This window comes from Portunus trituberculatus, chromosome 17 (genome assembly GCF_017591435.1).
Source record: "Portunus trituberculatus isolate SZX2019 chromosome 17, ASM1759143v1, whole genome shotgun sequence".
NCBI classification, from domain to species: Eukaryota; Metazoa; Arthropoda; class Malacostraca; order Decapoda; family Portunidae; genus Portunus; species Portunus trituberculatus.
Window position 1 is genome coordinate 2490295 of NC_059271.1, and position 14706 is coordinate 2505000.

The window sequence follows — 14706 nt, forward strand, 5'->3', positions numbered from 1 at the left end:
CTTCTATGTGTCTGAAGCGTCTTTTCATTGCACTGTCAATAATTATATATATATATATATATATATATATATATATATATATATATATATATATATATATATATATATATATATATATATATATATATATATATATATATATATATATATATATATATATATATATATATATATATATATATATATATATATATATATATTCTACGTTCTTTGGTTATGGTGGAATTTTAGCATGCACTGTTCTTGATTTACTCTCTTCGTTGCAAATTGCAAATTGCATCTGCAAGAGGTAGAAAGGTACCGTAGACCAAGGAGAACACACACACACTAATGATAAAAGTAATCAATTTATCAATCATTCTGTCTTTATGCATGCCATGCATCCGTATTCAGAAATTCCTTTTCTCACCATGACAGTTTTCCAAGACGAGAGACAAATATAGCCGGGTTTTCAAGACAGTTACTCCTTAGTAAACCAGAAATTTTGGTAATCCATCACTATAAAACCATAAAAATGCCCTTGAAAACACGAGTAATTTCAAATGGAAACTTTGGAAAGCAGTGATGGTGACTCGGTGATCGACCAAAGCGTTTTGAATATATTCCGGAATGATTTGGCACGGCAGGTGTTTTAATTGCTGCCAGTGCCAGTGCCCGAGTCAAAACACTTAGACATGTGGGGCACTATATATGTGTACGTGTCAGTCGAATTCAACGTTTCTCTTTTCTTTTCTATTACTTTACTTATCTATTTTATTTACTTTCATCACAGGCAATGACAGATCGAGTGAGCCACGGAAGGCACACTGATGCGCGCCACTATGTATGTGCGAGTGCCTTTATCTGTGCTTGCCATGGCTTAATCTCGATCGTTGTCTTGCCGACTTTTATCGAGCCTCTCAGACTGTATTCTGCCATCGCTTCCGACATTCCTCCTCATGCAGTACGGCCGGCTGGTGTCTCGTGCCATTCGTGAGAGTTTAGTAAATATAATGAGGTCAGGTTAGGTCAGGTCAAGTCAGGTGTAGATCGGAAAGCTCGGACTTTGCATTGACGTTTCTCTGATGTTGTATCTTATCTTTTTATTCTGCTGTGTTCATTAAATATCTCTCTCTCTCTCTCTCTCTCTCTCTCTCTCTCTCTCTTCACATTATTTCTTTTTTCTCTTGTATCCTTAAAGTGTCAAAAGGTATTATTGTCCTACAATAATTTCTTCTTCTATATATGGCCTTTGTAAAATTGTTATCTTTCTTCTTATTTCTCCATACATCCTGGACACCGCATCAAGTGTTTTAAATCCTCTAGTACGGTAGACTTTTGTCACAAAATATAGAACAGTGTCTCCGTCTGTGTCTTTATTCTTGTCTCTTAATTTCAGGTTTTTAGATCTACAAAGTTTGAAAAAATTAATTGATTGATGCTGCCTATTATCATGCATACACTAGCTGTTTCTTTCTTCCAGTTTTTAGATTTTATTAGACTTGATTTTTCTGCTATTTCCTATCATCATTTCTCAGTATCCTAATCTCTAATCTTATGTTTTAGTTTTCTCTTTCAATTGTGAGGAGCATGGGATTAATCTAACTTCCCATGCAGCACAGCCTAGCCCGCCTGTGAGTGAGAGTGTGCGCATGCGTAGTCGCCACCACAGGACAACAAATAACACGGGAACCTAATAGTAAGCGACTCCGCCCTTCCTCCCCCCAATACCCTGGCAGGCAGGGCCACACTTGTTGACATTTCACGGATTTCACAGCTTTTATTGCTCACGGTACGTCTACAAGGGAGTGGTGTGACAGAAGTGCCGCCCATGGTGGTGCCCAGGGCGTGCAGTGAGGGAGAGTGGACGAGAGGAGTGATGGTGGAGAGGAATCAGACGGCGGTGACAGGCAGCGCTGGGGTGACAGGGTGCCTCAGCCCACAGTGCCACAGTGCCACACTCACCACACCCATGAAGGACCAAGCAGGACTCAGTACTTTTTTTATCAGTTAGTGGTCCATTTGAGCTAATTTCATGGTATTTTATGGCAAATTGGCATTCAGCGAGTTTGACACTTGGATGGAATGGTAAAGCACTGCCCCAGTAGTGGGCAGGTCTATGGTGAAGGAAACTGTGGGCTGTTATAACAGGCTATGGCATTAAAACAAGGTCAAATAGATTAAAATATTTTGCAATCTGTTTTCTCATACAAAAATTACCAAAACATGAAAAAAATGTTTAAAATAGTTAACAGTAAATCCTAATTGGAATATGCGATGCAGCGCAAGGCATATTACGTCACTGTAACATAACCATGCATGGCTATGTTACACACATATAGTATTATTAATGTTTAACACCATATGCACATAATAGTGATAATACAGCTTCTCCTTGAGTAGCTACTATAGTTGAAATTACCCTAGTTAACTACAAGTGTGCAGATTTATCTCTTAGCCTTATGGGGTTCACCTAATCTGCAGGACAACTAGCTGTGTAGGGTTTCATGGGCCCTCACATGAGAGGCACAAGTTTGATGCATCTGAAGTGGTAAGCAATCAGTTTGCCTCTCACATCTACAAACTGTGATGTTGTATTCCTCTTTGAAGAGAGCAGGACAATAGCTACAGCTTGGCTAGAGTTGGCACCTTGGAACGTGGTGGAATGGGTAGAGAGAAGCTATAGCACAGTTTTCTTTGTGTCCTCACTTGGTCACTCATATAGACGTGACAACACCAGGAGGAAACATTGTTAAGTATTGTGGTGTTTGTTAAAACAAAGCAAGTATAGTCAAAGATGAACAAAAATTACAGGATCTTGGTGTTTTTAGGGAGGTGGTGGCGTAGTGGATAAGGTGGTGAGCGTGGGATCGGGCAGACATCCACGCGCAGGTTCAAATTCCATCACATATCGCTTTGAAGCTATATCATTTGTAGAGTGGTTTAAAATTACCTACATGTCACCATGATACCCAGGCTCTATGTGGTTACACCAAAGATGCACTTGGGCGGTGATATGGGCCCTAATATGAGTACCACTATAAATAAAATTGCCTGCGCCACAAATGGGCGGAAGCTTAACAACGCTTCCCATATAGTATATATATATATATATATATATATATATATATATATATATATATATATATATATATATATATATATATATATAGTACAACACCATTTGATTTTAAAGTATGAAGTACATACCTGGCATGAATTGTGTTTTGGTACATGTGTGGCAGAACTGCAGGCTTGGAAATCTCTGGAAAGAACAATCCCCAACTGCTCCGGATAAAATGGTCAGACCATAGTGGGTTTATTTGTAGAAAAGCCAATATATGCAACATTACTCTAACTCAGGATTTTTTTTTTATCCCCGTGGAGCACCAGTGCCATTTTAACTGCCACATGTCAGTCTTTCGGTCACACAACAGTGAGGAGTATTTTGAGATTAAATTTGACCAAACAGTTAACTTTGAAAGGGAGTAGGTCCCCCTTGGAATAGCATCTGTTAGTCTCTTTGGCATTCAACTAGAAAACACAGCAAGATGTGTGGGAGTGTATTCTTAGAAATACTATCTAAGAGAAATCATGTGTAATTTGGCATGTTTGTTTTTTCCCTTTATTCATTCATTTTTGAAGTTGTTATCTGTGTTCCTTATTCACTTCCTCAGCATCCAGGACCTTAATTCCTGCTTGCTGCTATTTTCCAGGGTGCTGCCACTCATGCTTGGCCAGTGTCTTATGAATCAGATTGTAACACTAATGCCACTAGCTTACAGTACTTGATTAGTCTCAGTAAAGTGTTACAGGTTTGAACTTCATATGGTATTTATCGTGGTGCTTCTTTGTAAGAATCTGAGTGGATTAATTATGACTCCTGCTTTTAATAAGTCATGGGTTTGTCAACTGCATAGATCAAGATTTTTAATTACCATACAGTATTTTCTTTTCAGAGGGAAGGTGTGACTCCACCACCATGGCACTGTCGGCCGAGTTTGTCAATCTGGTGGAGCAGGAGATTCCTGAGGGGCGACAGTCCCTCTCAGACTCTCATGCCAACTTGGAGAAGGTGGCCGCCTACTGCATTGAAAACTTTGCCAGGGTAAGAATGTTTTCACTCATTAACCTTCATTTTAAGGGAGATGGTACATTATGACAGCATCATTGAGAGGGAGGATGGAGAGAAGTCTGATTACTACCTGGTGAAGGGGAAGTGGAGAGAAGGATTGAGACCAGTGTGTGTGTGTCTATGTGCACACACACCTCAGGACTTACGGGAAAAAGAATGAAAAAAAATCACAATCCACAATGTTGTATCTTGAGAGGAGTAGAGATTGAAGACAGTTTATTAGAGGAGAAAAAATTGCTGAAACAAAACAATTTTGAGTTGTTGCTGTTTAAAGGACTGTGTAGTTGACTTTCCCCACACAGGAAGGTTTTAAGAGTGAGTTAGGCTGAAGACATCAATATCAAAATTTACACACAAGAATAGCTGAGGATTGTGAACAGCGGTGTATCTTTTTATGGAGCTTCTAGTATGCAGTCATTTTGTTGTTGTACAGATGCTAAACCCAGCATTACCCTCACACAGGCTGAGAACAAGGGTGGAGCACTGGAAGAAACCAAGAACTACACCACACAGAGCCTGGCCAGCGTTGCATATCAAATCAACACTCTCGCCTATAACTTCCTGCAGATGGTGGAGCAGCAGGCCAACCAGCTGGCTGAGATGGAGAGCCAGGTTAACTACATATCACAGGTGGGTGGGCAAATCAATCATTATTCCCTGTTCTGGAGTTGAAATATGTGCCCACGCTATGCAGAGGAGAGCTTCACCTTCTCTATTTTTTTTTTTTTTTTTTCTTATGTAAGAGAGGAGGACTGGCCAAGAGCAACAAAAATATAAAGAAAAAAAAGACTCACTCAGGTGCCAGTCTCCGATAGAATTAGCCAAAGGATAGGGACAGATGTCTTGATACCTTCCTCTTGAATGAAGTAAAGTCATAGTAATTTGGAAATACAGACACAGGCAGGGAGTTCCAGAGTTTACCAGAGATTACTGCTGGTTACTTTAAGTCCTAATGCCCCTTTAGATTAGTCATTTTCCTACTATTTGATGTTACATTATAAAAAAAAATTGATTACTAAACCTCTGATCCTTTATTTAGTCATCTACCTGTGTCTGTGAAAGCACCGTGGACTGCTAGACTTAAGCCAATATTAAATGTAAAAGTAGGTCATTAAATGCATTGTTTAGAGTTTCTTCAATCTTTTCAAATATGTGAATTGTCATTTCTTTTCTTTTATTCACATCATGTACTCTAGGTAATCTTGTCATTTGTTAGTGTGTGTGTGTGTGTGTGTGTGTGTGTGTGTGTGTGTGTGTGTGTGTGTGTGTGTGTGTGTTTACCTAGTTGTAGTTTTACAGGGCCTGGGCTTTATGCTCGTGTGGCCCCATCTCCATATCTATACTTATACAATTTTTCTTTAAAACTATGTACACTCTTTGCTGACACCATTTCCTCACTCATACTGTTCCAAGTCTCAACACATCTCTGCAGGAAACTAAATTTTTTTAACATCTCTCAGACATCTTCCCTTCCTCAGTTTCTTACTATGTGATCTTGTGCTTCTAATGTCATATTCTTCTCTCAGGATTAGTTTCTCATTATCCACTTGATCCATTCCATTAATCAATTTTAAACTTGCGTGTTTCATTGTTTGATCTGCTGCAGTCTCTGACGAGACAGCCAGACGTTACCCTACGGAACGAGCTCAGAGCTCATTATTTCCGATCTTCGGATAGGCCTGAGACCAGGCACACACCACACATCGAGACAACAAGGTCACAACTCCTCGATTTACATCCCGTACCTACACACTGCTAGGTGAACAGGGGCTACACGTGAAAGGAGACACACCCAAATATCTCCACCTAGCCGGGGAATCGAACCCCGGTCCTCTGGCTTGTGAAGCCAGCGCTCTAACCACTGAGCTATTGGCTGTGTGATTGTGTGTGTGTGTGTGTGTGTGTGTGTGTGTGTGTGTGTGTGTGTGTGTGTGTGCAAAAAACATCTCCCTGTGGTACACATGACAGCAGTTGCCGGTGATATGGTATACATCTGAGCCTAAGCATTACCTTCCCACAGATGGTGATGGTGCACAAAGAGAAAGTGGCCCGCCGTGAGATAGGCGTCCTTACCACCAACAAGACAACAGCCCGCCAGTACAAGATAGTGGCCCCTCCAACACTGAGAAGCCCATTAAGTACGTCCGCAAACCCATCGACTTTACCGGTGAGTCAAGCAAGAATTAAGAGAGGTAATAATGGTCTATGCTGTAACTGCTGTTCTTTTTCACCTTGACTGTTTCTGTCCTTAATTGATGAATGACGCTTACCAGTTTATAGGCACAGAAAGCATTGATGATTATAATTGTCACGTGTCATCTGGAACTCCCTACGTGCTTCTGTATTTCCAACTTCTTGTGACTTAACTTAATTTAAGAGGGAGGTTTCAAGGCATTTATCCTTTTTTGGGGGACCTGCAAGGGGACTAGAAACTAAATGGGCCTTTTTTTTTTTTTTTTTTTTATACATTTTATATTGCCCTTGACCAGGTTTCCTTTCTTACATAAAAAAAATGATAAATAAAAGAGCAATAATATTCACGGCCTGCTCCTAACAGCCCTAGACGACATCGGCCATGGCTTGCGTTCCTCCTCTGCCTCCACACCTCGTTCTCGCCGGTCCGCCAGTAGTGTGGGTGTGCCGCCCCCACCTGCCCACCAGCAGCCACCCACCTCAGCAGGCCCTGCCCCAACCACCAAGCCCCCCACACCACCACAGGCCAACCGCTCGGTCTCCTCTCTCTCCCGTGGTTCCAGGGAATACCGCACTCCACCTGCCGTTGCTCCACCTCAGGTCAGTGTTAACGTCAAGGAACTGCCTCTTGGTGTGGTGTGTGTACAGGTTAAGCTGGTTTAATATGGTCTATGTATCACGGAGCAGTACTTCTTTTCTTCCTGTAGAAAAAGATACTTCACTTGTCCCTCCATGTTGGCAGCCTTCCACTGCACAGCATTATAGCGCCACTGTTTCAGGTACCAAGCAACTACGCACCAAACTACCCCATCGGTCACCCACGCCGTGGTGAGCGATCCAGCGGCTACAGCACCCTCCCCCATCAGTCAGCGGCTCATGTGGCTCCTATGGCTCACAATGGTGCAGGAGGTGGAGGAGGAGGAGTGGGAGGAGGCGGCATGGTAGCACCACCACCCCAAGTAGGTATGGTTCACCCGATGGCTCATGCTCCGGGAGTGAATCAGGGAGGCTCGTATGGGCCACCTCCGCCACCACCACACATGCAGGAACCTCCCCAGTATGCAGCACACCAGATCAACATGCCACGTGAGTCCCATTACTCAGGTGTTGCTGTTATGGCAGGGAGTGTGGCAGGGTATTGGTATTGTTGGGGTGTGCTTGTCAGTGTGTGTGGTAGAGTGACAGGGTGCTGTTACTCCTGCAATGTGCCAGCCATGGTGCAAGGTGTGCAAGAGAGAATGGCAGAGTGCAGCTTCTCTCTACAGTGTGCAGATGAAGTAGTTTTTGAAATTGTTAAGCAGAGGTACACTTATAACCTCTTTGGTACATCAGTTGTATATTCTTTACTCAAAAAAAACAAAATAGAATTATAATAATACACAGTGACACCTTTGGAGTGTTCTTGCACCTTACTTGTTTGATTGGTTACTCCATGCAAGAGCAATTTGATGCTGTGAAAGATAAGCTGATAAAGATAAGTGAGTTATATTAGCTCTGGCTAAGTGAATGAAAAATTTACCAAGGTCTGTTCACACAGTTTTGGAATGAATGTATGATATTGTACATAGTAAGGGTGGTTAGTAATTTTTATCACAAACTATGTGGAATTTTATTAAAAAAAAAAAAAAAAAAATCATGATTCCTAGTGAAGGAGCATCTTAAGAGTGTTTTGTGAGCAGTCAGGAAAGCAGAGGGAAAAAGAAGATGTGGTTGTGTAAAGATGTATGGAGTTGGTACTTAGTAGTGAGAGAAATAAGGTAATGAGTCATTGTAAAAACAAACAACAGGTATTCTTGCCTTACAAGAGTGTAATGCAAGATGGAAGGGTGAAGGGATCTGTAACACCATTGCTTTCCCTCAGGAGTGTATGCAAACCTTCCTCTCCTTCCTTACTACTACAACAGTAAGTTGCGGAGTGCCTGGTGACCAGAGTGAACTGTCAGCTTGATTTGTTTTTGGGTGATTACATTGTTAATACTAACAAAATGACATCATCTTTGTGGAAGAACACTGTGTTTGAGTACAATATTTTGATGCAATAATGGCTTCCTTATCAGTGTTTATGAAGTGTGATTATACTCACAGAATTCATAGTGGTGTTCTGAACTGTACATAAGAATAGCCACTGTAATCTGCCCCGTGGACATTGATTTATACTTGCTCTTCACTGTTTTCACAGTTAATGCCCATCCTTTCATTTGACAGTGCCATCACATTCATGTCACCCTTCCTTGTGAGTGTTATTAATATATTGTGATAGCTGTGTGTGTTCAGTGTCATGCTCCTCAGTGTCTCAGACACTGTTGGAGTAAAGGCAGCCTCTCTGCTTTAGTTGTCCATCGCCTAATTTCTCATTTAATACAAAGCTGTTTTTAATTTTTCTTTGAAACATCATCCATTAACAAACGTGTCCATCTCTATATTGCACATGCAATATGTACATATAGAAATTTCTGTATAGGCTGTTGACTATTTTCATAATGGTCTTCAGTTACAACAATCATTGCCATTTCTGTGTCCAGAAACTTTCACAATCCTTGATATTGTTGACTTTAAATTTATCAGAATATATGAACAGGCATCAGTGATGTTTCCTGGACTTCAGACAGTCAATTGGCACAGCACTGATTGTTCAGTGATGTGTCAATATGTCTCAAGAATCTTACACCTGACACAAATTATCCATTCATGTTGATGAAAGTAACCATGCAAGAAGAAAAAATATCTTCATGAACTTTCCAACACTTACAAATGCAATGGATAAAAATGTACATAGTAATAAGAGACGATGGAAAGTTGAAGGGTCATATACAGAATCCAATGATGGTTTGGCTCCTTGGAAAAAAAAAAAAAAAAAAGAAAAAAAAAGAGAGAGAAAGAAAGAGAGCTGCATCTGTTAATGTCATGAGTGTCACCTTTGTCTTGAGAGCTGGAGTGACAATGGTAAGTGGAAGCAACAGGTTATGATAACTGGATCCTTTGTTGCTTAAGTGTGACCATGTAACATTGAACCTTTGTGTTGATCCCGTTCCTTTGGGTGTCCTTACATGCTGCTGGAAACATAGGATACCCCACAGTCATCAGGCCCGCCATGACTCTGCCCAAGAATCTCACCAACAAGGCTCTTGCCAACAAAGTGTCAGAGCCAGCCTTAGGTAACCCACTAGCCAGTAGCCTTGTTGTCCATGTCCTCCTTCCCTGCATGCTTGCAGTCCCAACACACACACATACACACACACAAGAAATATTTAATTTTGTTGAGTGGGAGAGACTGATGGTGCCGAGTTACTGAGTTACTGTGATCTTTGAATTTCAGACTACCATTTATAATATTTATTGCTTGCTACACTGAATTTTTGTAGAGTTTTATTTTCATGGTGTACTGTATTTGTGTCAGGGATGCAATAAGTGTGTGGTGTCATCAAAGGTGTGGTGTTGTGGCACCATCCAGTGTTGAGCTAGCCTGTCTGCACCTTTTCATCCCCCACTCTCCACATTGCCTCTCAACACATTACCATCTGGCTACTGGTGATGCTGGATAGAAGGAATGAAGGAGACCAAACATTTTATATGTGTGTCTTACTTTGAAATAGAATCTTGAACATTTTTACAGCTTCTAGATTGTTGTCCTCAGAATAGTCGTGTATGGAGATTGTATATTAGAATATTAGAATAATTAGTAATTACTCTTGTTATTAGTAGTATGTAGAATATTTGGAATGCCTTTTGTAGACTGTATGTAACTGCAGTTTATATTGTATAGACAAGATTAGTGATTAGAATGTGGTTCATCCTAAAGGCCCGTCCACACTAGGATACTTTGTTTGGAAACATTGTTTCCAAACTGTATGCAAACTGTTTCCAAAAACTTGTTTGCAAACTGTTTGGAAACAGTTTGCAAACAATGTTTCCTGTCCACACCTCAGTTGTCGTCATGCCTATGATGAGTGTAGAAGTTGCTGCAGCAGCCTCTGTATTTTACTTGGCACTGTTGTCAAGGAAGGACAAGAAAAAGAGAAAGACATGGGTGAGAAAGTTTTTAGAAAAAGGACCCATTTATGGTCACTTACTTCTGAAGGAATTGAGACTAGATGGAGCAGGTCTATTTTTATAGTCTTCACTTGTAACATCCCACAATACTGGGGATGAATGGAGTAATTCAATTAATTGTAGAGTTTTTTCTGTTGACCACATGATCACTCCAAGTCTCGTGCGGGTACTGATGATTCATTGTCACCACGTGCTGCACACACCCGCGCGCACGAAAACACACACACACACACACACACACACAATGTTTCCCATTCTGGATGGGAAACACATACATGAGAAACATTGTTTCCAAACTGTATGCAAACTGTTTGCAAACTGTTTGGAAAAAATGTTTCCAAACAAAGTATCCTAGTGTGGATGGGCCTTAAGTAACTTATATGTTATCCTTTCTTTTTCTTAAAGGAATTAGTGAAGTATTGTAAGCTTGTTTGTTTAAAGATAAAAGATGATCAAAGTGATTCCTTGAGGGTGTGAGGTGGAACTGTACCCAGTAAGTGTTACCAACTGAAATTCAATGGTTGGCTGGATTGTAAACATCTTTTGAGGTGCAGGATCAGGTGTGGTGATGGGAGCAGTGCCACTGACACACAACACAGACGTGTGCTTGGACTGCTGAATCCACACACCACTAATGATCATCTTCGTCATCATCATCAGCTTCTACGAGTCCACAAAGGCCTCCTAACCTCCATCAGTTGTCTACCTATTCAATACAGTATTCATTATATTTACCTAAAATAATTCAGCTTAATAACTGAAGAATTTATTCTTCATTTTGTAAAACTTGGAGTGAAGTGACTAATAATTCTGCCACAGTAAGGCATGTTTGCTTAGGACTAATTAAAGGAAAGGAATATACAAAGTACAGATTTTAGTGTAGTAAGGAAAAAGAAAAAAAAAATGTCTTGATCAAAGAATATATGTAGATTTGAAATCTTCTTTGGCAATATGGTTGGTATTAGTTTAGAATGCATTCGTTCACTTAGGCACAAGTCTGCAGGGCATGGCATGATGCTCAGCTGTCTCTTATTTTGTTTAATTGCAGATCAAACAAGTTCAGATAAAGTTTGGTTTGCAGTATATGAAAATGTACCAGTTGTTATCCTTCCACTTGTCATTTATATAGTATAACGGTAGTAGTCTGACTTTGACCTAATTACTGTTGTAAGAAATATTTTTACTGCTCTTCTTTAAGTTTTTAATTGCCTATAATTGTAACGGCGCTAACACATTCTTCCTTTCTCTTGAATTTCCCTTCCCTGTAGTTGTTGAAGCATTTCACTGTGATGTGTGTATGTTCTTGCAGCGCCTCCTTCACCTGCATCTTCTGGGCCAGTGAGCGAGCCGGACTACACCAGCCGCTCCTCAGGGGCCTCCAGTCCTCCTTTGCCTCCACCACCACCCTCAGAAGTGGAAGCTCCACCTGCCGTGCCCCCTCACTTCATGGAGAAAGGTTGGTGTGAAAGAGAGAGAGAGAGAGAGAGAGAGAGAGAGAGAGAGAGAGAGAGAGAGAGAGAGAGAGAGAGAGAGAGAGAGAGAGAGAGAGAGAGAGAGAGTGTCAGTTTAGTAGTTATGATGCATGTTTCCGATTCCCCAAAATGCCCTATTATTGTTACAGTGCTATTATGTATACTACTTTTGAGATGCAGTAAAATCTCGCTTGACGAACGTCTCTAGGGACGAACAATTCAGGAGACGACCAAAAAATTTGTCAATATATCGACCCAGGGACGAGCGGTTAAGCGGCTCTGCGGCGAAGCCGTTTGTGTGATAGCTAACCCGGCTATCACACAACAACAAAACAAAACATAAGCACAAAAGAAAATAGAAACAGGAACATACGAAAAATATTACATAACGTAATCTCCGTGCCACCACGATTTTCTCCTGTTTTTCCTGGCCATGGTGATGTTACCGGCACGCTCTACTGTAGCTTCCTCGGCGTTATCCTCGCTGCTCTGGTGGCTCTCAGCGTTGCTGTCGTCATCATCCTGGCTATGTCCAGGTACTGCAGATTGTGGCACATCCATCGCAGCTGTTTCCTCGCTCGCCTGGCAAGGAACACCGCCCTACTGCCCGCTCCTCTCACACTGAGCATCACCTCCGAGGATCAAAGGAACTTCCTGGCCACGTGCCTTTAACTTCCCTTCTTGAAGTCCAAACTTGCTCCCACATGCGTGAGGAAGTCAATCCCCAGCAGGCAAGGGTCTTCCAAGGCAGAGATGAAGACTGGCAATCTTTCCATGTTTCCCACGCCGATGTTCACTATAACGGGGCCCCACATAGCGGCACTGACTTGTGACGCTACACAGCTGTTGTGTAGCTCTGGCACGCTGCACATCCAAAGTCCTCTCTCATGACTGTCTTCTCGGATCTTGTCTGTCTTCCTCCCCATCCTCCTCTCCTCCATTCCATCATGCCATCAACGTCCAGTCTCTCAAGTAAATAACCTTTTCTTTTTTATTCATTTTATTATCATTTTGATAGCATTTAGGTAAGTAAAACAATTTAGGCTTTCTATAATTATTTTGTTCATGTCATGCATACATTAAAGGTCTATTTTGAATGGGTTTTATGGACAAAAGTATGATTTTTTTTTTTTGGTCTGGAACGGATTAATGGTATTTCAATACATTCTTATGGGAAAAATTGATTCAGGGGACGAACAAATCGGGTGACGAACAGGATTTAGGAACGAATTATGGTCGTGAGCTGAGGTTTTACTGTGGAATTGTTCTTGGTCATTCTTTGTCCTGAGTTTAGAGGCATTTTACAGTGGTGCATGCGAGTGTCCCTTTTCACTGCTGACAGACAGGACTAAGATGTGCAGTATGTGTGTATGGGGGGAAGGGAACCTTGTTTGGACCACCTCATGTGTGACTGCCAGCCTGATACTGTACATAGATAAATAGCTTGATAGTGACATTTTACATAGGATTGACCCAAACATTCACAGAAACTTAACACTTATAGGGGATTGATTGTATTCATCAACACCTTGCAATTATGGAAAGAACAATTTAGTATGAGCAGTTTTTTACAGATGGTTTTGCTTCTGTTGCTTCATTGTTTCATGTGGAATGTTTCAGTGGTGGATGATGGACCTAGGCGCCTGGGGCCACAGCCGCCTGCCGTTCCACCTCATTATATTGAGAAAGGTAAAAAATAGTGATGCATCTTCTCTGTCATAGGGAAATTCTGCGAAAATGTCCAATATTTTGTTAAAGTTATAAAGTAGATTGACAAAAAACCCTTTCTATTCTTTTCAGTTATTGCTGTTTATGATTACACAGCAGACAAGGATGATGAGCTGACCTTTAGTGAAAATGCTGTTATTTATGTCCTCAAGAAGAATGACGATGGCTGGTGGGAAGGAGTCATGGATGGAATGACGGGCCTTTTCCCTGGAAACTATGTCGAACCCCTTATGTAATACTAGTATGTCTTTCCTTCATTCTCTCTCTCTCTCTCTCTCTCTCTCTCTCTCTCTCTCTCTCTCTCTCTCTCTCTCTCTCTCTCTCTCTCTCTCTCACATCATAGTCCTCATTCAGTATCTCTTTTTAGGAAATAAGATGCATGTATCATTACCTTTCATAAATTGTGCAAAATATTTAAAGCTAAAAATTTGTTAGATGATCACTACACAGAGCCCCAATCATTTTATCCTGTGTCACCTTGCAGTCTCCTCAGAGAGCTACACTGCATGTCTTGTCTGCCAGCGGCTTGCAGTGGTACTCAAGCTAAAAGAACTTGCATGACACCAGTCCTGTCTTAATTTTAGGATACAATTCATGATGTTTTTAATTTCTTTAGTGTTCATCTTGGCACTCCCTCAGTTAATAGTGTGCTAAAGCAATACTTGGCACAGCTTGGATGTGGAGTGGAGTGAAGGTTAGGTGTCACTCAGACGATGCCACAGAATCACACAGTAATGGAGTTAAGGCAATCCATTGAATATCATGCATTTCTTACAACGTTATGTGAATGATTTAATTACATCACCTTGTTCCTAATATACCAAGGAAATTGTTTGTAAGTTGAGCCACTGCACACTGTATGCTTGACTAATAATGTTTTCTAGTTATAAGTATATATATCAAAGTGATGTTTTGTACATGAACAAAAATATTGTAAACAAAACTAATGGGCCAGACAAATTTTCCATCAATTTTTCTTTTATTCATTTATTTATGTCTAACATGAGGCTGATAGAATCATTGCCTGTGTTGTGTAACAAATCTTTAACAAGTGACATGGTTTTGTTGGAGTGGAAATGTGCCAGTGTGACACCAATTTTGATGAGAGACAAGTCCCAGACACTTTGCCCATGAGACCATGGTGTGGTC

At 40.9% G+C, this 14706-nt stretch overlaps 1 protein-coding gene across 1 annotated transcript in view; it reads left to right on the top strand.

Annotated features, from left to right (window-relative positions):
* Nucleotides 1-1777: 1777 nt before the first annotated feature.
* LOC123504963 (abl interactor 2-like) overlaps nucleotides 1778-14706 on the top strand; it is a 13718-nt gene continuing 789 nt past the window's right edge. The window contains 11 exon segments of the mRNA XM_045255934.1: nucleotides 1778-1988; nucleotides 3939-4087; nucleotides 4577-4744; nucleotides 6135-6234; nucleotides 6237-6281; nucleotides 6672-6907; nucleotides 7087-7393; nucleotides 9373-9462; nucleotides 11667-11813; nucleotides 13450-13518; nucleotides 13630-14706. The exon segment at nucleotides 13630-14706 is cut by the window's right edge and continues 789 nt beyond it. Of these exon segments, the coding sequence (XP_045111869.1) occupies nucleotides 1811-1988; nucleotides 3939-4087; nucleotides 4577-4744; nucleotides 6135-6234; nucleotides 6237-6281; nucleotides 6672-6907; nucleotides 7087-7393; nucleotides 9373-9462; nucleotides 11667-11813; nucleotides 13450-13518; nucleotides 13630-13793 (1653 nt within the window). The 5' untranslated portion in view covers nucleotides 1778-1810 and the 3' untranslated portion in view covers nucleotides 13794-14706.